The sequence below is a fragment of the Colius striatus genome, chromosome 1 (assembly GCF_028858725.1).
Source record: "Colius striatus isolate bColStr4 chromosome 1, bColStr4.1.hap1, whole genome shotgun sequence".
NCBI classification, from domain to species: Eukaryota; Metazoa; Chordata; class Aves; order Coliiformes; family Coliidae; genus Colius; species Colius striatus.
In genome coordinates, this window is record NC_084759.1 from 84,347,730 (window position 1) to 84,374,020 (window position 26,291).

At 39.8% G+C, this 26,291-nt stretch overlaps 1 protein-coding gene across 2 annotated transcripts; it reads right to left on the minus strand.

Annotated features, from left to right (window-relative positions):
• Window positions 1-557: 557 nt before the first annotated feature.
• Window positions 558-19,791, minus strand: TASL (TLR adaptor interacting with endolysosomal SLC15A4). 2 transcript variants are annotated; one of them, XM_061988598.1, is made up of 2 exons: window positions 19,521-19,791; window positions 558-2,356 (listed from the first exon to the last, which is right to left on the minus strand). In XM_061988598.1, the coding sequence occupies exons 1-2, from the start codon at window positions 19,526-19,528 to the stop codon at window positions 1,480-1,482; spliced, it is 885 nt and encodes a 294-aa protein (XP_061844582.1). In that variant the 5' UTR covers window positions 19,529-19,791; the 3' UTR covers window positions 558-1,479. The 2 variants fall into 2 exon arrangements, with proteins under 2 accessions (XP_061844582.1, XP_010197494.1); XM_010199192.2 differs by lacking the exon at window positions 19,521-19,791 and adding an exon at window positions 8,210-8,406.
• Window positions 19,792-26,291: the final 6,500 nt, after the last annotated feature.

Below are 26,291 nucleotides of genomic sequence, written 5' to 3' on the forward strand. Positions count from 1 at the left end.
ACTAAAATTCAGTGATGTGAATGTCAATGAGCACAAACAAAACCCTTATGTTTTGAAAAGCCTGTATCTGTAGGACAGAAAAACTATTATATTTACTCACTTTTCTATGATTTTAGTGTATCCTTTTATTCTGGGAGGGTTTCAAGAGGTTTGAGGGATCTGTTGGTAATGGATTTTGCACACAGAACACATGTGTGTGCCTATGCATGAACCTTATACCATGAACCTTATTTTTATCTTAAAAATAACTGTTTTCTTCTGTTTTGAAATTGCATTTGATCATAGTCTAGAAATATTACATGACAGAAACTATATTGAATTGTTGAGTAATAGTATTTGGGTAGGCTTCCATGGCAACAGATGTACAGTCTCTAGATTCACACATCAGAGGTTCTTATGACAACTGTTTTTTTGGCTATTCCTTCATTCCACAAGCAAGAAAATACACTGAGTTATCAAAAAGAAGACAAAGACCAGAACTGTGGTAGCAGTATTGTGAAAACATGTTACGAATATTTATTATATATTAGTATTTGTATTTATACTTAGAAACTCTACCAATGATGGATTGGCATGGACAGTATGTCACACATTACACAGACTCAAAGTAGGTAAGCATCCTTTTTTAAAAAAAGACTGAAATTTTACAAAAGTAAATTTTCTTCATTTTCCTCCTTCATTATTATCATTGCTTTCCCTGCACAACCACTCCATAGCTGTAGGTTTTGTAAGTGGCTGGCAAAAGTGCTGTCTGTGGTCACAGCAGTCATTGTAACAGTTCAGTTCAGAGCAAAACACACAGATACACACACATGCTCCTACTGATAAAGTCTGTTTGGAAACAGTTTGTGCTTCGCAACAAGAGGTGGTAACCCTTGAACAGGAAGACACCAATTAAATAATTAAGAGTTGTTATAGAAGAAACTGTCAAATGTCTATCCCTTAATGTCTTTAAGAATGAATTAGAAAAACTTCTGTGAGGGACTTCATAAGTAACATTATTTTGGGAAGGGAGATGGACTAGATGGCATCCTAAATTCTGTGTCTCTGGCTCTGCCAGCACTGCGCATGTGCTTGTGTGGGTGTAAGCCTTCACACAGACTCAAGGGTAGAACTGCAGACTTCAAACAGTTGAAATGATATATCAAGCACATGGGGAAGAAAGCAAGCAGCTGAGCACCTGGAAGAGTGTCATATGCTCTGAGTCATTTTAATACAATTTTTTTAAATGTCTGAGGCTCACTAAGCCTTTACAGAAAAGCGCTTTTTAAAACAAAAAAATAACAAAACAAAAAAAACCAAACAACCAATAAATCATCTGGTTGACAAGATGGGTATTTTTACTTATTTGATATGTACTGGAACTTTTCATTGCAATTAGGATGGTAAATTAGTTTTTATGAAGCAGAAAAGGGTCTTAAGAAACCAAAAATTGACTTTGCAGAACATAAAAGCATTCTAAGGGCAGATAATCAAATACTATGCATTAGTGTGACTATATTGGGAAATGTGTAGGCTAGGTGTGCTAATTTCTGAGGATATTTTTCCACTGGCTATTTGTAAGAAGCGGCTGATGACAATGTCTTTGGCCTTGGTGGTCTCCATATTCCTCTCCCGTGATATCTGCACACTGATTTGATCTACATTAGTCATGACAAGCTCCGAGGCCAGGATCTGAGTGGGGGATGCCCTGTTTGCTGTGCTATCCATGATGTATTGCTTGTACAGCTCCATCAGCTTCTGTTCAAGGTAGTCATTCAGGGCTGAGTCAGAGAGAGGCTGCTGGTTGGGCACTAGGCTCGCCAGCCGCCAGCATGAGGAGTAGCCTTGGACTGGTTTGCGGATGGTGTCACTGGAAGGAGCGACCCTCACAGACTCCATGGGGGGAGGGATCTCCGAAGACTCCAAGAAGGGGCCTATGCCACTGTCACAGGTAAAATCTGTCGTGACTGAGCTAATTGGCACCACATAGTCCCCAGCTATATGCAGATCGTTGTAGTTCTTGCAAATGCTTTTGCAGGAAGATGGAACCAGGTAGGTGTCTTTTCTTGTCAGCACCTCACAGACATGTGTAGCTGGAGATGACTGGCCTGTGGGCAGGTGGTGCTGTGTAGGCTGTAGATTCTCCTTTTGCCTTCTGCTGTGCCTGCTACTTCTAGAGCAGACTGAGGAAATGCACTTTCCAGCAGATCTGCATCTCTGAAGAAGGCTTTTTGCTTGTGCTTCATCTGTGGAAGAATAACTAATGGACCTCATTTCATACACCACCTCCTCAGCCGAACTCTTGCTGTAGAGCTTAGGGTTTAGGTCTTCACAAAGGTAAGCAATTCTGTACAGGTAACCTTCCGACAGCATCCTTCATCAAAGGAACCACCAGCAGACAGAAAAATGACAAGAAGAAATCATTAGTTTGTTACAACCTCACTGAGTGGTGGTCACATCCACAAGTCTGTCAGTAGCCTCAGAGCTATGTTTTTGACTGGGACGTGAACAAGAGTGTTTCTGTCTTTCTAGAGGACTTGAGTCAATAAGTGATCAGCTAATCTCCCTGTTGTGCTATTCCCTCAATGACACCAAGGCACGTTCTGTATAACATAATGTATGGCATGACCAATACATCCAACACCAAGTTATCTGGGAAGGGAGGAACAAGAAGTTGTTTGCTCTGGTAATTGCTGCTGTCATAGCTTACACTAAAATGAGTATATTTTTGCCCTTGACTTCAGCAAGAAGGGGGTTCCCCCTTTTTTCATATGCTTTGAGCCAGCTTTTGATGTGTGTGGTTTGTCAGCTGCATCTGAATTAAGCTGATTTGAGACTCATATTGAGAGTATTACCCCTTTTGTTCCAGACTAATCAATGACTGTAGATGTGGTTCCTTTTTCATTCTCAGATCATTAAACTAACACCTTGCACTTCTGCATACCAAGTAGGACAGAATTAATTGTCTCTGACCTTTAGGTATGAAAATGTCAGTGGCAAAAGCAAGGCTTTTTGGAGACATGATTCAACTGGCCTATTTTAGACACCTAAACCAATATGAAATGAATTCTGCCTTAAATTTGCTTATCTCTCGCCAGTTACTATGAAAGGATCTTAAACTGACTACCTTAGATGTAGCAATCTGCAGAGTAATTTTGAAGAGATGTATGCCCAGGGAAGTGCACATTTCAGAAATACTCTATTTCCTTCACTGTTAGATTAGTCATGAGCACGACGAGCTCTGAAATCAGTTTCCATTGCTTTTCTGTAAAGGCATGATCAGGTTCCAGCAGTCACTATCTCCACTCTGGGAGTAGGCAGATCAGTCTCAAAAGCTGGCATGTGAGTAATGAAGACTTGCTAGCAAGCACACACAGAATGATACAGTGGTAGGGGTTGGAAGAGACCTCTGAAGATCATCTAGTTCAACTCCCTGCAGATCTGCCTAGATCAAGTTGCACAGGAACACATCCAGGTGGGTTTTGAAAACCTCCAGAAAAGGAGACTCCACAATCTCCCTGGGCAGCCTGTGCCAGAGCTCCCTCACCCTTAAAGTGAAGAAGTTTTTTCCTTAAGTGGAACTTCTTGTGTTCCAGCTTTTGTCCATTACTCCTTGTCCTGTCACTGGACGTTACAGAAAAAAGTGTTGCCCCATCCTCCTGACATACACCTTTCAAATACTTGTAAGTAATAATGAGATCCCACTCAGTCTCCTCCAGGCTGAATGGTCCCAGATCCCTCAGCCTTTTGTCACAAAGAAGATGCTCCAGTTCCCTAAACATCTTGGTGGCCCTGCGCTGGACTCTCTCTAGAAGTTCCCTGTCCGTCTTGAGTTGAGGAGCTCAAAAAGAGACACAAGAATCTGCAAATCAATTAATTTTCTGCTCAAGCTTCAACAGCTCCATTGACACACCATTGTTCTCAAACCTACCTCTGTGCCTTTTATTTTCACAGATGTCAAGGAGACAATCAATGGGAAAGATGTCCTACAGAAATTGTGTGGTCCGGGAAAGAAAAGGTAACTCTCACATAAAAATTAATTAAAATTAAAATTAGGCTTTTCTTTCTACAAAATATTTTGTGTGATACAGGAACAAATAACTTGTCTTTGGTTTAAAAATTAGTACTTCTCTTCCTTTACTACTGAATACAGTTATATTATTTGAATCCTTAGTGAATACCATCTCTGAGGATATAAACACATGTCCCAGTTATTTGACAGTTTGCTTGTCTATTTCAAAACACTTGCTGTGACAAAGCACTAGAACAGGAACATCTTCACAACTTGTTGAATGGGGAGGCTGCATCTCTTTGGCACATGCTGCATTACCCCATGCTGCTGTCAACTGCCCTACTTATCTTTTCCAAAAGTGAAAGGACTCTCATTTCTTAAAGTATTTTGTGTGTCATGGTTGCTAGTGCAAAATGTTGCACTAATAATATATGTTGGTTAAATCCTGTCTAAGTAGGTGTATAGACTTTATGCAGATGTTAGGAAAGCGACAGTGTGAGAAATTTCCCTGGGGTAGAGAGAAATCACTTCCACATTATGAAGAAGGTTGGAGGGAAGATAGATTTCCTTCAGAAGGATATATTCAGGGAAATTAAATGTATCCAAACACTTGCTTTGGTGACCCTAGATCCTCTTTGCTTCTTCTAATTGTGTGAGATTTCTCACAGACAGATAAAATTTAATGAAAAGAGAAGAAAAATCAAGTTTGGGTCCTGGCATTTTAGTATGCTGCTGTTGTCATGCTTTAGGTTTTGGCTGTGATTAAGGTGCCACCACAGAAATCTTAGCCAAATGCTAGATGTACTCAGGGTATCAGCTCATCCTCTTCTCTTTTCCCTTCCCCTAGTCATCCATGGCCCAGATGGCTTTATTGCAAAGTTACCACTACTTTAGCTAGCACGAACCTGGAACCGTTATATACTTATTCCCGTGTTTATTTTTAACACAGATTCTGAGAAATTAGTGGAAATATAACATATGTCTTGTTCACTGTTCAATCAATATACGCAAAGCCAGTTGTGTTCAGGTAGCATGTGACACTTCTGTCTTTCCTTCAACCCAGATGTATGTTGTTTCTATCTTAAGGTAATACATAGGGAACTGAAACCATTGGTTTCATTTCTTTGCACTGCATTCAGCAATACTTATTTTAAGAGTTTGAGAGCACGCTGTCCAAGACAGGAGTGGAAACAACAGAACTGGCAAATTCAAAGAGATTAGGCTCCCATGGTGCTCAGGAGTTGTGTGTTTTGCTGAATGAGTTACAAGCGTACCCTTCAAAGTCAGCAAGGGCTGTCACACTAATCTGACTATTCCCAGCCCTGCAAGGAAATCTGACTGAAGCTTTGAAAGGCAGTGTTGAGAGCCTGAATGCAAAAGAGAGGTGTATATACCTCTGGTCCTAGTGCATAATATAATATATAACCTTGTCAAGTTGCTGTTCAATCACTACCCACATCTGGTCATGCAATTGGATTTCCTTTAATTTTTTGATTTTACATCTGATAAGGATGACAGTTTTCATTAATTCAACTTTCTCCTCCCCCTTTTCTTAATCACTCTTCCATGGCCCAGACACACGTATACACCAGGATTCCAAGCACACAGGGATAATATTTAATGTCTTTCAGTATTTTGTGTTTCATAATCCTTAAATTCAGATTTGACTTCCCTCTTCCTGAAAATAGCTACATGACTGTTGTTTCACAAGGAAAAACAATCCTTTTAACAATTCTGATCTAATACATTTTGCATGAGGTGAACATGTGATTTTTCCTTCTGTTGCTACTGTCCTGGCAATGGGATCTGAGTACATTCTATCTACACCTAGTGAAGTCAGAGGGAAAGAGAGTGGTTTGTACTGTCTTTTCTATCTGACATAGTCTTTATTACTGTCAGATGATCTTAAAAACTCTTATGTCTTGCCTGGGGTTTTTGTTCAGTTATTCAGCAGAAGAAAAGCCTAAAGGCAGGATGAATGTTTAAAGCCGTGTGGAGAATCCAGTGGTATTGCCAGTACTTTCTGAGTGGCAGCAAATTTGCTGGATTATAATGCTTGGAGATGGTGCCAATGTTTGCATAAAGACCTCAGATTAGTGTCTGGGAGCAGGCAAACAGAATGAGAGTTCTTGGCTCAGCATAAGCAAAATGCTTAAGGAAAGCCTGAGGAGTGTACATAAAGAGATATGATAAATTGTGTCCTATATAAAAACCTGAGCAAGATGAGAAGCTGCTAAGGAGAATAGAAAGAATGTGTTACCAGATGGGATCACAACTCAGTGGGGAAAAGGACATTCTTTTGCATTACGAATGAAAAAATTTCCCTGTCTCAAAGGAACGCAAATCCTGTGGATCCATCTGTAGTATCTTTCCCCCATTTTAAGAGGCCCCTTCCAGACTGTGGAGATACTGACAGATCCCTTCAGTGAGGTTTGGGTCTACCTCAGATTGTAGGACAGGCACACAAGAATTCACCCAGAAAGAAGGACCCATGTTTCATCTTCCACTAGAGCTGATGTGAAACAGCTCCCAGCAAGCCTTAGTGCAGCCAGCATAGGAAAATCAGGAGACTGAAGAAGGTGGTGTAATAAATTAGTATAACCTTTCCTTAATCCATAGATCTTTGGTACCTGAACCCCATTTGATAAGGGCCATCTCCAATGCCTAAGGCTGGTTTGAGTAAAGGTGATGGTGATGACACTAAACTACATGGTGAGGTGGACATATTATAAGCGAGAGCCATCTTACAGAGAGACCTGGACAGGCAGGAAGAGTGGGCTAGCAATAACAATATGAAATTTAACAAAGTGAAAGGTCCTGAAAGTGGGACAACATAACCAAGGAGCCCAGTACAGGCTAGGATCTGTGTGGCTGGGGAGTAGTTTTGGTGAAAGGGACCTGGGGGTCCAGGGGACAATAAACTGAATGTGGGTCAGTAGTGCACCACTGCACCAAGGAAGGAAAATTATATGTGGGTAAATACAGCTTCCTGAGCTCTCAAATAATTTCCCATCCAGGTCTGTTTTATCAGTTCAAGTTCCTTAAAACTTTGTATGGAGCAAACTTGGTTCATTATCTTCCACACTTTTCTTAATCATCTATACCTATATGAAGTTGTTGTGGGATGTCATCAATCTGGTTTGATAGCATTTGACATCTCACATCCACAGCTGTAGGCAACAACATGAAATGTGAGGCAGGAAAAGATAGGGCTTCACATTCATAAAGATGACTATGTGATATTCCTACACTGTGTTTTTATGTCTCTCTGGAGTGGAAATCATTTAATGTTTCCAGATATCTGTGTTTATATTAATGAGTTGTTAGCTGTTGTCATGACTGAACTATGTGGACTACAATATTTTGTTCCTTAGCAGTTGAAGTAAAGGGAAGATTCATTCATGTGCTCTATTACAGAATACACTTTCCAGAAGACAAAGAAATAAGAGAGAAAGACAAAAAAGACTGAAGGGCTTTCCCAGAAGTAGTGAGGGAAATGGTGAACCAACGAGCATTGAAACAGTAATCCCACCTGCTGCAGAGCACAAAAAAGAGGGAAGAGTGTGCTTGTTGTGCACATACACTCATGTCAAGCTGTGAATTTGCAGCGAACCAGGAAATTCAGTATAAATTAGAATACAATGCTAAAGCTCCTTGGTTTCCACTTTTTAACATCATGTTGTTTTCAGAGAAGTCTAAGCTTTTTTCTATTAACTATTTTTTTAAATAGTATGATCATGTTTATCTATATAGTGTCTATTTTTATTTCTAATCTACAAGTAGACTACTTCAAAGATATTATTTAGACAGTACACTAACATGCCCAGAAAGATCAATAAAAATATCGTAACTACAGCAAAAGCAACGTGACTGATAAGACTCCCTTTAAAAGTATTCTGAAAAATGGGTTTTAGTACCATTTTATGAAAAACTTTGAAATACCAGAGGAACAATATTTTTCTGTATTTTGAAGTTGCATTGCAATTACGGTCAGATATGAAGATGGAACTTCTGAAATATTCTCATCGCATCTTAAGAAAGAAGGAACTGCATGTGAACAGTGGCTGAGACTCTGCAAACAGGCATATGTATTCAAAACAGAAAAAAGTACATCTTAATTTTACCAGCTGCCAGCTGTGATCCCACATAAACAGAAATAAACCACTTTGATAAGCAAGAGCATTTATATAATGTGTAATATATTTTAGTTCTTACCTCCAAGGATACAGCAGCTGACCACGCACAGAAAAATCGTTGTCTTCTAACCAGTTTAAAGCTTCCTGTGAGTCTACCCCAAAATGCCACGTTCTGTTTTTATTTCCTTTTAAAATATACTTCTAAGATGACATATGCTTTATTTCTAATCCTCGGTAGCACAGAGGTATAGAAAGAAAGTCCCTGAGGAGATAAGGGGGTTTTATAACTGACTGAACTGCAACACACTGAACTCATTTCCTCTTTTATGTCTAAATGAAACTTTGTTGTTGAAACTGTACTACTAAAATATCTGATTGCAACACACTAAGTCCAGGCAGACGGACTTCTCTTTATTATCTGTTATACAGAAACAGCTACAACAATCTTAGAGAGAAACTGCTAATTTGTTGGCAATATACAGTGTACCCCAGTTCAAACACTATCTATTGTTCTCCTAATCATCAGAGCAAGATATCTAGACATGTCACATAGGTAGGAAGAGTGAGATGCCAAAGCAGAAATGCATTTCACAGACCTGTCTGCAGACCCTTGTAACTTCCAGCTCCCACCAAATGGCACAGCTCAGATTGTTTATCAGGTTTTCTTGCTATCTGCAAAACCTTGAGGTGCTTAGACTCGAGGCACACTCGGTACATCAGTGCCTGCCATAGCTTCTCTTAGCTTCTCTTAGCAGGAGTATAGAATCATAGAATCATTACAGATGGAAAAAACCTTTAAGATCACTGAGTCCAACCACCAACCTAACACTGACAGGCCCATCACTAAACTAAACCATGTCCCTCAGTACCTCATCTATGCTTCTTTTAAAATATCTCCAGTGATGATGACTCCATCACCTCCTTGGGCAGCCTGTTCCAATGCTTAATAACACAGAATCATGGAATCACAGAATGGCAGACATTGGAATAGACCTCTAAAGATCATCTAGTCCAACCTCACTGCTCAAGCAGGTTCACCTAGATCAGATCATGCAGGAATGCATACAAGTGGGTTTTGAAAACCTCTAGAGAAGGAGACTCCACATCCTCCCTGGGCAGCGTGTGCCTAGGCTCCCTCACCCTTAAAGAAGTTTTTCCCTAAGTGGAAATTTTTGTGTTCCAGCTTTTGTCCATTACCCCTAGTCCTATCACTGGACACTACAGGAAAAAGTGTTACCCCATCCTTCTACACATATGCCTTTTAAATACCTGTAAGTATTAATGAGGTCCCCTCTCAGTCTCCTCTTCTCCAGGCTGAACAGTTCCAGATCCCACAGCCTTTCCTCATAAGCTCCAGTCCCCTGATCATCTTGTTGTCCCTGCACTGGACTCTCTCCAGAAGTTCCCTGTCCCTCTTGAGCTGAGGAGCCCAGAACTGGACACAGGACTCCAGATGAGGCCTCACCAGGGCAGAGTAGAGGGGGAGAAGAACCTCCCTCGACCTGCTAGCCATACTCTTCTTGATGCATCCCAGAATGCCATTGGCCTTCTTGGCCACGAGGGCACATTGCTGGTTCATAATTAGTTTATCGTCAACCAGGACTCCCAGGTCTCTCTCTGCAGAGCTGCTCTCCAGCAGATCAGTCCTCAGCCTGTACTGGTGCATGGGGTTGTTCCTTCCCAGGTGCAGGACTCTGCACTTGTCCTTGTTGACCCCGAAGAGGTTCCTCTCTGCCCAAACAACTTTCTCATTAAAAAGGTCTTCCTAATGTCCAATCTAAATCTCCCCTGAAACAACTTGAACCCATTGCTGGCTGAATGACAGAGCCCAGAGGGTGATGATCAGTGGCACAGAATCGAGTTAGAGGCCTGTGGCCAGTGGAGTTCCACAGGGATTGGTTCTGGGGCCAGTCTTGTTCAACATCTTCATCAATGACTTGGATGAGGGGACAGAGTGTACCCTCAGCTAGTTCTCTGATGACACCAAACTGGGAGGACTGGCTGATTCCCCAGAAGGCTGGGCTGCCATTCGTCAGGATCTCGACTGGCTTGAGAGTTTCCTGATTTCTTGTTACAATATGCTTTTTGTATTTCAAGTGACTTCAATTTACTCTTGTGTTAAATTTCATTTGTCTTTAGTGGCTCACATAAAAAATGTAGCTATATCTGTTCATCTGTACAGGTTCAATATATGTGAAAATCAAGACAGAAAAGCAAGGTTCTTCATAAGAACAATTTATAAGCAAGGCCATTCAATCCTATGATAAAACCTCCAAGGCAAAGGGAGTTTCCTGTGAGAAAAGACTTCAGTAGTGGACATAGCATATTGAAGCTGTTCTACATTACTTTCCCAACATTAGTCTTTTCTAGTAATGAGTAGCCAGCTAATGAACTCTTTTCATTTTATATTCTTTTTTCCCTTCACTAATTTACATGAACTAGATGACTGGTCTTGTTCACAGTTCAGAAATCTTTGCCTTAAATCTCAACCTCTCTTCATTCATAATCATTTATTTACCTTTAGTGGTCTTTGGATAACTTTTCTACCCACATTTTTTTCAATGAAGATCATAAATAATGCTGCACTAACATATTCTGAATGAAGTACCTTATTGTACAAATGATCCCATCATCGCAGCAGAGAGCTTATTGTGGTTTCCATGCATAACCACATATGGGCACAGAAGCATATAAACACTGTTTATAGCCTGCAGTGCATGAATCACAAGTGGCCTGTAAAGCATCAGAAGATAGTGTGCTGGGCAGGTTGCTCTCTTTCCATTTTCTCCGTCTGGTCAAATGCAAAAATCTCTTTTTTCCTCTTTTTTCTTTCTTTTTTATTTTTTCATGAGTAGCATAATAACTTGGAGATAGTTTCAATGAAAAAAAGAAAAAACCTAAATGCCATCTACTTTTTAACGCCCATCTAGTTTCAAATAATGAAGATAAAAAGTGGTCCACAAAGTATATATACATAGATACATATTTACTGAATTACTGATGTACACCATAAATACTGTGTACAGCTTGCTCTCTGCTGTTGGCTGAAATATCTCAGCACATGATGCATTTCAGTCAGCAGCAAATAAGAACTTGAAACTGCAGAGTGCTGAATACAGTGCAAACCACAACCACTCTTTAAGCAGCAAAGTATATTCATCCCAGTCTCGCCAGTCGGATCAGCTAAAGGGTTTACTAGCAGCTATAACTCTGCTTATGCCTGCACCTTCCAGAAGTTTTTAGGGAGACCTCTGGGGTCATTTTTTAAGCTTTCCAGGATGCAAAGACATCAGTTCCGCTCCTTTTCTGGTGGCAATAAAATAAAGCTGTCATCCCAGATCCCTGCATTTTAAAGCATCTCCTGCAGAACAAAAAAGTGCTCAAGCCCCTATATCAAATAATTTATTAATGCAGGGATCCCACAGGGATATTATAATGTGATCTTTGCTTCACAAGTCTGAAATGATTACTCACATATGCTCACTTAATTAACTAGCAGCTAATTACATCCTATGTGCCAGAAAAGCACATCATTGGATTAATGATAAGACTAACCAGTAGGTCTGTGAGGAAATATTTTTGCTGTTTGAAGTGTAGTTCCACCTTTTACTAAAAATTCTTTTTACAGATTCAGTGTCTAGAGCACAGGCTTCAGTAGTCCACACCACTGTCCTAGGAAGAGGGCAGCAGAGCCTGAAGTTGTTCTACCAATATTGCCAGAGTAGGTTGTAGCCTACCTGTCTCTCCTCCCCTTGGCTTTCTTCCCCCCAAGAACCTTTCTCTGCTTTTGTTCCTCTGGGTGAGCTCTGGATTCCCTTCTCAGCAGGTCTCCAGTTTTAATAACCTCTAAGCCTCAGCAAATCCCAGATGATAAGAGAAGCTTGTTCTTTCACCTGTCTGCATCTTGAGGACAAGGAAGACTATTCATCTCCACAGGACTAGCTCACTAAAATACTGGCAGTTTTTCTGTCAGATTCCCACTGTGGCTAGACAAGAGTCTCTGGGATATGCCAGGATTTTCTGTGTAATTCCAAAGAAGGAACCAGTTAATTATAAAAGTTTCAAATGCTAGCTGCAAATGCAGTACAGATTGGTTGGAACACTGCCTACCTGTATAAAATCCTGCCATATGATGCATACTTTAATTCCAATACTTGCACTGAGTCGTTGTTAAAAATAAATCATGTTTAATATTGATAACGTCCTTCTTGGTTCAGTGACAATTAGTCACTACTGGTGAGGCTTTAAGAGCAGGTAGCAAGCTTTTAACTGGAAAACAGGACTGGGCAATACATGTGGGTTTTTCTTCTTTTTTAGTTTTTTACCATACCTCAATGTAACATAATAAAATCAAAGGCAGTCAGGCTACTAAGAAGGGATTTTTTCATAATGTATCAAAACAGCACAAAAATTACAGAAACCTAACAGGTATTATGGAGGCATGATTACATTAGGTGTATTGTCACGTGTGTCATTTCTAGGTAGAGACATCCAGTGATAACTGTCTGAATTTCACGTGTCTTTTTTCTCAAGTGCTGGCTCTTACTTTGAGCCTGATTTCCACATCTCTCACTTTCTATTCTTTCATCTTTCCAGCAACCAACTTTTTCAGCTATCTTAAATTTCCTGTCAGTAACTTTCAACTAAAAATTGTGTCTGAATTCAGGCAGTCTTCAGGAGGTTTGCAAGGGAGATGACCAGGGAAACTTGGAAGTAGCAACCAAAAAAGCATCTGGTCTGCTGAGTAGAGATAATAATAGAAAACCCTCCCGCATTGCCTGTTCCTATAAACCAAATGCCAGCAAACTGCTGCCTGTGCTTTTGTTTGAGTTGGCTATTACTGGGAAACTGTAGCAAATTATGTAGAACATATTTACAAATATCTAAAGGGTGGGTGTCAGGAGGTTGGGGCATCCCTTTTTTTCAATGGTATCTAGCAACAGGACAAAGGGTAATGGGATGTAGCTGGAACATTATAAGTTCCATTTAAACATAAGAAAAAGCTATTTTAATGTGAGGGTGAGGGAGCCCTGGCACAGGCTGCCCAGGGAGGGTGTGGAGTCTCCTTCCTTGGAGGTCTTCAAGACCCGCTTGGATGCATTCCTCTGTGATGTGATCTAGGTGAACCTGCTTCTGCAGGCGGGTTGGACCAGATGATCTCTAAAGGTCCCTTCCAACCCCTACCATTCTATGATTCTATGATATGAAATGTGACACGCCGGAACTACCATAGACAAATCATCACTTCCTGTCTCATTGCATTTTTCTGCTGGAGCAACATCCAGGGGCATGAGATCTGGCAGAGGTAGTGAGAGGCAAGATTGGTGGACAAGTTTATGTAATGGAGACTGAAAGCTAAGGGTTCATCAAGTTGATTTTTTGAAAGAGATAGTTGCTGGTAAGGGGCAGAAATACATTAAATCAAGCAATTGGGGCATTACTTTTTTTTCTGTTGTATCTAGTGACAGGACAAGGGATAATGGGAAGAAGTTGGAACACCAAAACTTCCACTTAAACATAAGGAAAAACTATTTTACTGTGAGCACTGGCACAGACTGCCCAGGGAGGGTATGGAGCCTTCTCTGGAGATTTTCAAGAGCCACCTGGAAAGGTTCCTGTGTGACCTGATCTAGGTGGACCTGCTTTAGCAAGGGGGTTGGACTAGATGATCTCTAAAGGTCTTTTCCAACCCCTTTTACAGAATCATTCTGTGATTCTGTATATTACACAAGCATAGTAAAACAAGGAAGCTTTTTTGATGGAGGCTGAAACTGTGATTTGTTGAAAATTTATAATAAAAATTTGTTGCAAAATAGTACTAGTATATTTTATTTCATTGTAGTTAATAAACTGTTCTTATAGCAACTCAAGAGTTTTACCTTTTTTTTTTCAAATTCTCTTCCCTGTCCCATTGAGAGATGGGGAAGTGAATAAGTGAGCAGCTCTATGGTGCTCTGTTGCTGGCTGGGTTCAAACTGCGATAGATAGAAATAATACAAAGATTTAGGAATAAGGTAAAACATTTCAAATTAAAGAATAAAATTATGAGCCATCAATGTGTACAAAGAAAGCCAATATCATCTTGTGCTGCATTAGGCACAGCATTGCCAGCAGATTGAGAGGGCTAATGCTTTTCCTCTGCTCAGTTCTGGTGAGACACATCTGGAGTGCTGGGTCCAGTGTGGTGCTCCCTGATATGAGACAGGGATATAGTGGAGCTAGTCCAACATAGGACCACAAAGATGGTTAAGAGACTCCAGTACCTGAGACAGAAGAAAGGCAGAGCCAGCTGGGACTGCTCAGCTTAGAGAAGAGCTATAAGTACACAGACACATAGATAAAAGCTGGATATGAAAGTAGACACAGATAATAGAATAACCACAAAGGATAAGAATGGAGACTAAAGGTAAAGACAGAATTTTGTGCTCAAATGAACCTTTGGTATTTGATAATCTGGGCTACACTGACGACATTGCCAACATCCCATCTTACAGAACACTTCAACACAATCTTGTGGATTTGGTTACACAAAAGAGAAACTAATTCAAGTGATTTCAGTAATCACTAAGTGAAAATGGAAACTAAGAGAAAGCTAACCAAAGGCAGTGGCCACAGACCAAGTAATTACATTTAAAAGATAGTACTGGAACAAGTCTGAGTGCTGGCATCAGGAATGTCAAAGAAGCTGAGAGATTTCTGAAAATTGACAAGAGGTAGTAGGGAACTACTAGTAGGAGTATCAGACAACATGAATGACTCAAGTTTTTGTTTGTTTCTTTATTTGCTTTTAAAAAGTAGTTATGAAACCAGAAAGAGTAGGAAGAACACCTACTAAACCGAAAAGTTTAACTCCAAAGTCAGTATCAGGGAATGTATGTACCCTTCTGGGCATTCTAGTAATGTTGAAGAATGTAGGCCTGTGTTGTTGGTTCAGATTTTTTTCTTTATTTGTTTGTTTCTTGGTTTATATTAGGTAGATGACACCTTTAAAAACTTGGTTAAGGTATTTATTAGGAAAGAACTAGATAAATGATCATAAATTAGCAATTTTTAGTATTTGCACCACTTCCATTTTTTCTTGGTCTCATATCACACTGAGCTGTATAAACATCATTACTTACAACATACTTAACACATTTAAAAATTAGTGACCCTACAGACATCCATATCATCATCAAACTGAGGAACTATTCATGCTAAGTCAGCCAAGGCAAAATAAAACAATATAAGTTTGAAAAACAATAATACAATACACACCCAGATGCCATAATAAGATAAGGAGCACTTAGCATCAGAGCGTAATTCACATTCTGCTATGCATTTACTGTTACAAATAGGAAATGTTTCACAACAACTCTGACTCACCAATTCATGATACATGATGCAATCAACAGACAGAAATTTGTATCTAGCCTTGTACCAGAACACAGTACTTTGAACCCCATGTTATTATGCCTAGGCAAAACTCAGGATTAAGACTGCGTGCTGTCCTTAAAGCAGTTTTGCTTATCACTCACAGACTCTGAACTGCAGAGAAAAGTGGTCATATTATAGATAATGTTCTCTGGTAGCCCCAAGGATCTCTAGAGTACGACTGCTAAGGTCAGCTATGTACATAGAAGACCTGGTCTCTGATGACTACCCTGAAGGGCTGGCCTGTTTTTTTAACCAAAGTGTTTAAGTCAGCTACATCACTCTAAAGAAATGAGTGGGAGGCAGGTATATCTCCCCAGTTAAATCCCACAACTTCTCCACAGTTCCAGCTGTATTTCCTCCACCATGAAGCAAGAGCTCTCATGAAGACAAGAAGCTGAGTGGCCACTGCCTTGCTGCCTGTCAGCTGTGGCTAACACCATGGACAAAGAACGAACTTCTGTTGCTTGCTTTGCTGCCAAGCAATGTGACCTCTGGGATGAAATGAGCAGGTCTGATGAGCTCTGCAGAGCAATTGAAGGGCACTTCCCATTCACAGCTCCTGGAGCAGCTCAGGAAGGAGGAAAAAATACCAGTATCCTGATTCACAACCCTGGCAGCTATAGACTGATCCAATCAATACCAGTAGGCTATGGTCTTCATGAAATAATATCAGAGGACAGGGCAGAGGAGGGCAACCTCAAAATGTCCAAGCTATCCCCTTTGCTGTTTTAAGCAGTAAGCTGAATTCCTTAGGATTCAGAGTTTGGATATACCTCTTAAGAGGTGAAATGTTTGCTAACGCAATTAACACCAACCTGAAATGAGGACCAGCAGGTATTGTTGTAGTGCAGGAGGAAGGGAGCTTTGTCCTGTCCTCTAAAGAAAAATACTTGCTATGAAACCATTTGGGAATTGAGAAGTCTTTTTACCTACAGACTGGAAGAAATAATCTTTTTCCCTTTTTTTCCCCACTTCTCCACTTTTCAGGCCCACAATCATGCAAGATTATTGGACTCACCTGCCGCAGGTGGCATAGCTCATGTCTAAAGGCACAAAGGTGAGAGGAAGTGTTTCGGTCTCTTGAGATTTGCATTAGTTAGATAAGACATATTTCATAAGATTTACTAAGAAATGGACACTCCTTTGGCAAAGCACATTCCAGTTTCTTATTCTTTGCCTCCTGAGGTAAATGAACTGAGCATTGCTCATAAAATTGTAGAATGAACTTACCCATGACCTGTGAAATTTGTTATAGCCAAGACAGTCTCTGAACTCAAGTCAACAAAAGAGATGCAGAGAAACTGTGTAAAATAATGTAGTAGCCACACACCGGTGTCTACGTGCAGAAGGACACAACATATTCAGGGAAAATAGCTTCTCACCTTTCTTCCACAATAGCCTCTTCTTCTGTGACCAATTACATATCAATTTTGTTTTGGGAAACTGGCTGCTTAAAACTTACTGATGAGAGCTTTTTACACAGATAAAAGATAGTGTGCAGGGTGTTTATTTCAGGAAATGTTTTCTGTATAACAGAAAAAATCTGATTTTCAAATTTTTGGGGACTGGCTTGGAGAAAAGCTAATATTCCAAGCTAAAAATAACTCCTCAAAGTTAATCCATTTTGACAAAAAAAAAAAAATCTCTTTTTTTTGGTCAAAGCATATAGGTCTGAACTGACTTTAAAGAATTTGAAATGTTCAGTGCTTAATTCTGTTCCACAGTTCTTAAATTCTGCCTCTCCTGTCCAGCAAGCTGACATGAGATATCCCATTTGTTAGCTGGGATCATCTGTTTCACATATGGTATCTCAGTTGTTCAAATAATAAAAAAGTAAAACCTTCTCCTGACTTGTATGAGGAAAACATATCAATTTCAGCCACAGAAGAGCTCTCTGGTTTACACCAGGCTTCTAATTATTACATTTTTTTAAAAGGAAGTGGCAAAAAAGAAAGTAAGAATCTGTCCAGGAGAAGGTACAGAAAAAAAAATCCTTTTATTTGGACATCATGCCTTCTGGAAACTAAAGGAATAGTATAACTGAATCTTTAGGAAAAAAACTACAAAATTGGTTTTGTTTAATCTTGGAAGAGGGTAATGAGGTGACCTCCTGAGTTCCCTCACAATCTAAATTATTCTATGAAAATTAATGGCATTAACAAAACACTTCCTACTTTATGCTATTTGATGTATATTGTGGTATTACTTTAATATAATGGCTAGAAATATTACATTGTGTTATATTTTATTTTATTGTATTATATTATTATGCAAAACTTTATATACATTTATTTTACATATGTATAAGAACACATTTACTAAATCATATATATAAGGACACATTTAATAAATAATATGTGTATATATGTGTATATGTATATATTATAATAATTATTATTTGTAATACTATTTCTTTTCATAGTTCACCTCATGCTTTAAAACATCGTTGTGAATTAATTAGAACTGTACTTTCCTACATTTCAAATGCCTCTGAGGTTTCTAACACTCTGTCCCACTTTGATTTGGCAGATTCACATGTTCTACCATTACTCTTCTGAGAACTCTGTTCAAAATACAGCAAGAAAGTAGGTTTTTCTGTTTACTCACTGTTTATCTTGCTTACAAAAGTAAACCAAACAAAGATAGTAAGCAAAGATATCAAAGAGGAATGTATTTTGATGTTAAAATGTTAATCTAGTTTCTTAACTAAGCAGTGACAAAGCAAAGCAAATAAATATGAGCGTGTGCGCGCACACACACACACACACAAACATTTTAGGGCATCCACAAGTCTCGCCTCTCAATTTCGCTGCAAAAGCTTCTTTTGACTGCAGAGGGAGCAATAATTTTCCCAATGTATTTTTGCAACATTCAGCTGTGGTGAACTCACTGTGCAGTGTCTTGGTCTTTAGCCAGGTAACTATTTCTGCACGGAATAGAAAGATTAAACTACATCTATAGTACATGAAATCAAACTGAGCATTGAGCTGCCTCAGGGTGACTCCCTGTCTCAAACAATATGGTGAAATGAATGTATAAAAGAGGCTAAACTTGGCAATTAAATTTCTTTGTGTTATTATACCAAAAAATATAGTCTCGTAGAGAATGAAGCCAGCTATGAATTTATCTTAGAATAACAGGAACCTTACAATGACATTATAAAGGTATTTTTTCTATTTCTGCAATAAGTAGATTAATTTTACCACTGCTACACTGATTTTCACTATCTGAATTTCTAGCCTTATGATTTTATCTATGTCTCTATTATATTTTATACTAACAGCCTCAATATGGAGTATATGCAGACGAATCATCCTTTTGTAGTCATTAGAATGTTATTAAACTGCACAGAAGAATCAACTCAGCTTCTAGAAGTTCATGTACTTTCAAGGATGACTCACAATCAAGGCAGTTGAAGCAGTTTCCACCCTAGCTCTCAACTCTGCCCCTAAGGAGCTTCTGTTTCTGATGAAGAGTGCTGTAACCTGGAGAGAACTAAATACCTATGAGTAAGCTGTTCTGATAATAGACCAAGAGCATTACTGGAATTAGAAGTTAGTAACAAGTAGCTGCAATATGAATATATAAGTACATTCTGTTAACAAATCACTGTTGAGTAGACTGAAATGTCAAAAGCCCTGGAATAACAAGACAATAACATGACTACAGTGTGTTGCAGTTATCAGGAACTTACCCTGAGAAACATGAGCAGGAAACTAGGTTATAAAGTATATTACAGAAACCTGCTGTTGGAAAACCATTCAGATAGTGTGTAAGATTCACGTAATTTGGCCTTGTACAGAAATTCATAGTAACCTGTTGAAATAGCCATAGCTGATCACACAGGTGGAGGTATTTTTAAGTGGCATGTATAAGCCTGTAACAAACACCTCCTGTTAGACAGTATTTGTGCTTCAGAACCTAGTATGCAAATCTAACCATTCCAGTTGCCTGGAATGCTATGAATTTCTTACCTTATCATCACTCCAGGGAAAAAGACCCATTACGTTCGCCTCTGCTCTAGGATCCTCCCCTTCAGGTTTGTTTGTAACCCAGCTGGCTCTGACAGAAGCAAGTATTCACAGCAGCATTACCCCAGGTTTCCTGGACTGCGGCAGGTTGGTTCCTGTGCTAGGTTAGGACTGTGGCATGAGCAGTTCATCCCTGCCTTCCAGGAGAGAAGCATTGTCATGGTTTAGCAAGGAGCAGCTTTTGCTTGGTAACAGGGGGAGCGGGTTGCAGCGAAGACCCGGTAAAGAGTTTGCGGACTCTCCCCCGGCTCCTGGGTTCACACCCACCTCCGGCCCGGCTGGGCCAATCTGGCGCCTCTGCCATCACTATTTAAGGGACGGGAATTTGAAGTGCTGGCAGGAGGTGTAAGAGTGATACAAGATGGAGGTGGCCATGCGGACCCCACAGCCAGAGAAGGCCTGAGGAAGGAAGGAGAAGCAATAGACCAGAGACCACTCTGCAAGCCATGGCGAGGATGCAGGGCTACGGCAGGACTGAGAGTTACCAGCAGCTCCGTGTGAGTGCACCCGGACGGGCGAGGGACTGTGTGAGGAAGAGGCCATGGCCCAGGCCGTGCTGGAGAGCCTGCGCGCCGCAGAGCAGCTCCACACGAGAGGCAGAGAGGAGCTGCAGCCTTTGGGATAAATGCATGTCGGAGCAGCCCATGCAGGGCTGCCATGTGTGTCAGGTACCCCATGGACTTGCAGGGAGGGCTGGTGCGGAGCCCACCTGCCGTGACGATTGATGAATGGCAGAATCTATCAGGAATAGACTGACTGAAACTCCCACTCCCTGCCTCCCCCCCCCCCCCCCCCGCCCCCCCCCCCGTTCGTGGGGAGGAGGAGGTAAAACCACCGGGATCAGGGCTCTGAGCCCGGGAAGAGGGGAGGAGTGGAGAGAAGGTGTTCTTAAAGGGCTGGTTGGACTCTTCATTGTTGTGCCACTCTGTTGTTTTATTTTGTTTATGTTTTGGGGTTTTATGGTTATGCTTTAGTTGATGTTGCATTAAAATACTTTCTGCGTTCTTCCCTAAGCCGAGTAGCCTGGTCTGTTTTGTCCTGGACCTTAAGCGGTATTAAGCTCTCCCTGCCATTTGGCAATCCTCAGGTCTTTGGTACTTGAGGCTAATCGTGGTCTTTTGTTCCCTAATGGGCCTAAACCACAAGCATGAGAAGATGAACTTGACACTGTTTCAGACCGGTGATTTTCTTTTTTTTCATCTTTTTGTGTGTCCACCACCATTGCACCAGGAAAGTGCATTCTTTGGATTAGCTGTCCTGAGAAATGCTTAAGATAGTCTCAGCAGATGCTCAGAAAGCACAAAATTAACTATAGAATTAGTCTTTGAAGATGAGTCCACATATCCATTTTCTCTTTGGATGACTGTTTTTTTTGCCCTTATCGTATCTACTAGATATATTTCAGCTTTTTCACAGTATCCTCAGGATATTATATATTTTTTTTTGGTTTTTACCTCAAAACCTCATTCTCTGCTGGTGAAGAGTTCTTTTCTTCATTGATAGCTTGATTAGCATCCTCCCTGTTCTCTTCTTGTAGTTTAATTGATTCCATCTGAGAGTTTCTCTTATACTAGAGCTAGGTTGCTATTATTTCCCCCAAAAATTGTAGCCTTGGGGTTCTGCTTTGGTAATTCCAGAAAAAATCATATGCGATACCTTCCAGATTCATTTCAAATGCAATTCAATTCACAATTCAAACACAGCATGGCATCTTTTATGAAGTTAAAAAGGTTGGTGCTCATTTTGGTGTCTCCAGTGAGCTATATTCCCTTGCTTACACAGTAAATGAGTTTCTCACTCAGGAAGAAACTTCTGCATTACACGTTTGTCTCTATCCGTTTGAACTTGGAACACTCTGAAATAGCACAAGCTTCAGGAACAGCTCCTCCTCGTGTGTGCCATCACATCAGTATGAGACCTTGGCATCAGAAGGGACCTATTTTTCTGAATCAGTCCTTCTGTACCCTGGTCCCTGGAAGCACCAGTAGAACTGAGACCTCTTCATCTGACATCTCCTTCCACAAGTTCTCCCAGCTCTTGACAGCTGACTGAAGATGTCTAAGTAACTTGGGTTTCTTAATATCCAGTTGCCATTTCAGGAGGTTCTAGGCTTGGCTTCAAAGTCCTCCACCAGTAACAGCAAGGCTTTGAGGGAGAAGTAAAAGAAAAAAAGAAGATCCAGGTGCTTGGCTTGGTTCAGTCCTCAGAACTGTTAACACCCTCTGCCACATCAGCTAGCACTAATGAAAAGAAAAAGGAAAGAAAGAAAAGGTTACTAAGAAGAAAAACTTACGTTTTCTGCAGGGCTTAGTCTCTTTAAATACTTCAGCATCACACTTGAAACTTTGCACACCTCAGTCTAGCCTTTTAGGAAAACACTGAAATGACTTCTCTCTGAAAGGAAAGGTTATGAGACAAGGCTACTTCTGACATTAAGGCTGACAGTCTGGGGTTATACTCCTAGAACCCAAACTCCATAAGAACAGCGAAGCTTCTCACACAAGATGTTCAGCCTATTCTTTCCGAGTAGTAGTGATCAGTCCTGGATTCTGTGAAGCCCATTTTTAGTTATGAACTTCTAAACAGTGCTTTTATTCCACGAAAATGGCCCATTTATTCCCAATATCAGTCAGAAATTATTTCTTATCCTATATAAAGGACCCCTAGATTGACAAATTCAGAGTATTTTCATAATCTCAAGTGAAAGGTATTCCTAAATGATATGGTATTGCTTAAGGGGCTGGCAACAGTGAATAAGGTTTATGAGCTAACAGCCAACACCCATATCCAGAATGTCTTTACCTATAAATCAGGCTCTGCTGGATTCTTCTTACCTACTCTGTGATTTTCTGCAGGAGTAGTGGACTGTAAATATTAAATCCTTGTTTGGACTACAGAATTTTTGTAGCCTCTTCTTTCAGTTAGGGAAATAGCCATAAAACTAAAAAATTATATAAAAATATTAGACCCATAAAAACAGGGCAAAAGTTTTAATCTGGAAGCAACTCTTAAGTCTGGGTTATCCAATTACCAAATCAAGCTTTGCTCCTGGGCCTTCATTCCTTTATTTTGAACCATTATTATATACCAGGTTATATATCTGTTTAACTATTAACCTAGTAGCAATTTCTACCCATTCCTCAGCTGTTAAAAACTGACATGTAAGTTAAAAAACGACACAAAGGCATGTCCTGTGCTCCTCTTCTGGCAAGGAATTCCTTGACATTGTGAAATCTGAGGTTAGGATTTGGATTACTTCCGAGTCCTTGATGACCTGGGTATGGAAAAAAAAACAGTTACCAGTAGTTATCAGCAGCTCTGCTTGCAATGTAGGTGACATTTAGTTACTTAGAGAAGATCATTCTAACAAGCCCATTTTTACAATGGAATCTCCCTTCACACACATATCATGTTTCTTCATAAAAATGTGACCAAATTTACTAGCCAATTAGCTAAAATGGTATGCTTTCCTACCCTAAAATGAAAGAATCACTGTACTGCTTGGATGTGCACATATCTTCATGACAAACAGTGTAGTCATTAATATCTGCAGAATTTCCCAGCAGATAGCGAATATTTGATTTGATGATATGGAGGCTGAAGGTCTGTGAGCAGCTGAGGCAAAATAAGAGGCTGCAGCTGCTGAGTATTTCATGCTGTTTCTAGTCTCCTCCACATCATCTCCTACTTATTCTTAACCTTTCCCATGCTCCTAGCTGTGGAAAGCTCTGCTTTTGCACCAGCTCTGGCACTCATTGCAGTAAGTGAGTCAATTCAGCTTCTTGGCAGAAAACAATCCACTTTTATTTGGTGAGGGTATGTTTTCTGCCATCTTAATGAGCTCAGACAAGAAATGATACAACAAAAACCATACCCATTGCACCATAAGCAGAAACTGTGCACAGCCAGGATCAGGAAGGTAGTGGTATAAATGTCATCTTTTAGGACCTGTGTTTGACTAGATCAACTTACCCTGTTGTTTCTGAGGTCAACAGAACTGCAGTTACTGATTCCTGAGAAAAGCATTGGCTAAGGGATGCTGTGCCTTTGGACCTGAGAGAAAGCTGTCCTTTACCTTTGCTCTGCTAAGGACTTGCTACGTGACCACTGGCCAGTAATTCGGCTGCTCTGAGCCTTTCTCCATCTCTGTAAAAAACATGCTAGAAGCATTACACTTCTACAAGAGGCTTTGTAAAGATAATACATCAAAAGCCTTTGAAGTTCATAAACAACGTACCAGGGCCCATCTAATTACTTAAAGCAAATTACTGGACCACTATGTAATAATCAGTACTAAAAACTCATTGCCCTTTCTGAGGATATTGCATGGCAAATCAGAATGCAATAACTGAAACTGAAAACCAAATGTATAAGATACATTTTCTAAATTATACTATGTATTTTCCTTCATTTAATTAAACATATTTCTACATAATGGACATAGATTTGATGACATGTTTTAACAAACAGTATCCTTAGGTACTCTCTGTGGACATATGGTATCTCCCACTTGAAATTGGGCTTTTTTCGGGTTTACTTTAGTTCTTCTGCACCATATAAGAGCTCAGGTTAGTGCAGGATTAACAGAATTTGTTTAAATACAGTTTAGTGACAGTCTCAGGGTTCTTACAGAACTCCACTGCTACTTCTTGTTTTTAATACCTTCACCACACATGGAAAGTGGAGCCTGCAGTGTGTTGCTCTAAATTTTCAATCCAGAGCTCAGATTTAGAAATTAAAAGTATCAAATTTTGGAATTTAGAGCAATTTAGCTTTTTTTTCTAATCCTACTGTCACACATAGCAATTTCACTGAAGCTTATTTTTTTTAAAATGTCCACCATCCAGTGCAAAAAAACCCCACCAAACTTTGTGAAAAGATGCCATGTGTGAGCAGCAGCTGCTTTGCCTCTGCTAACTTGAAAACTGAAGAACAGCATGACAGTATTGGTCCTATCATCTGCTTATAAAGCACAAACTAGATTAACCCATTTGATAAAGATAATTAAATAAATAAATGATCCAACAAAATACAGCTGCTACGAAACCAGCAGAAAACTACCTCAGTTTTAATGCTTCTCCTCAATGCAGTGTAGTCCTTCAGGAACAAATTTTTCAGTAAGTTTGCAATGGTTTTGTATGGAAGCTACAAATCAAGTATCTCAGCATTAAGGATTTTAAGGCACAGATTTTATACAATCCCACTAATGAATATTTATATTTCTCTGAATTATCCATTTTAATTCCCAAGAATGCTTACTTTTATCTATAAAAAATTCTTGTGGGGTCTTTTTTCTGATTTCCCATTTTGATTTGAATAATACTATGCATGTAAAGATCTATTGACTTAATAACTGTTTTTCAAAGCACTTAGTACTACTTCCACTTAAAATGTAAATTTATTTTACCCAAGTTTTATTTTTGTCCACAAGAAAGACAGAAATTGCAATGATTGCTCAAGGATTGAACAGTGTGAGGGTAATCCTAAATATAAAATGTCATTCAGGGAAAACTATTGTCTAATATCAGGTCAGAAGTAAACCACATCCTGCAAGACATACATTGCATCACCATAGTCACAGCTTCACAATAAAACTGCTTTTGCCAAATGGTGACAGAGTACTGCACATGGACATCTTCCAAAATAAACCTAGGAGACAGAATGTAGGATTGTTCTTTCTAATCTCCTTCCTCTGGATCTACAAAAAGGTTCCCTGCATACAGGTTCTGCAGACTATCTGTATAAATGTAACAGCACTGGCAGCCAAAGTCACGATCTGGTCGCATTCTTTCCCTAAGCCAGTGAGAGAGACTGAATGATAAATGTGTGCAGGCATCATACACACTCTCACACATACCATTCATCTTCCCAGTAGGCAAAAGGGCACATGTGACAGTGTGACTCGTTATTCTGGCACACTTTGTACCTACACCTGTTCCAGGCTAGCTCAAAGTCTTTGCCTTCAGTCCTTCCTGGAGGGACACTAAGATCAGACATCAGTAAGGAAGAGCAGGATTAGACTGCCGAGCCCTCTGTCTCTAAGACGCAGAAGGGAAAGACATGCGGACCTCTGGAATCCACTCTTTAATTCACACTGTATCACATGCTTGGAGTAGCCTGACAGAGTCACACTTTGTCCTTAATTTGAGGTCAATAAAAAAGAATCAGTCTGAAAAAGAAGAATGTAATTACCAAAACAAACAAGCAAACAAACAAAAAAAAAAGCCAAAACCAAACAACTGGGGTTTTTTGCTATTGAAAAAAAAGTTCTTTAGGAACCAAATTATGCTGTCTCTGAAAAATGCATTGTAAATATTTATGTGCTCAATGAATGTGTTCCAAATGTGTTCACCACCTTAAAATATCCAAACCAACAGTGGGGCTATACTGAGGTGGAGACAACGTCCATTTGAGTTCAGTCTTGAGAATATCAAAAAGCTGCATTTGGAGCAAGAGCACCATTTGCACAAAACCACGTTGTGTGGGCACTTGAAAACAAGCGTCATCTTTATAAATGTGATATTTTGGGGAACCAAATTCAGCTTTCTTGTAATTATGTCTTTCAAAATCAATGTAAGCTTCCATCATTTCAGCCAGGTTCGAGATTGATCTACTATGTATATCTAACTTCCAAAAACTCTCCCTCTCTCATGAACAATATATACAAGGCTCTCAACCAGAACTTGCTATATATAAGCTTGATTTTTTTCCCTC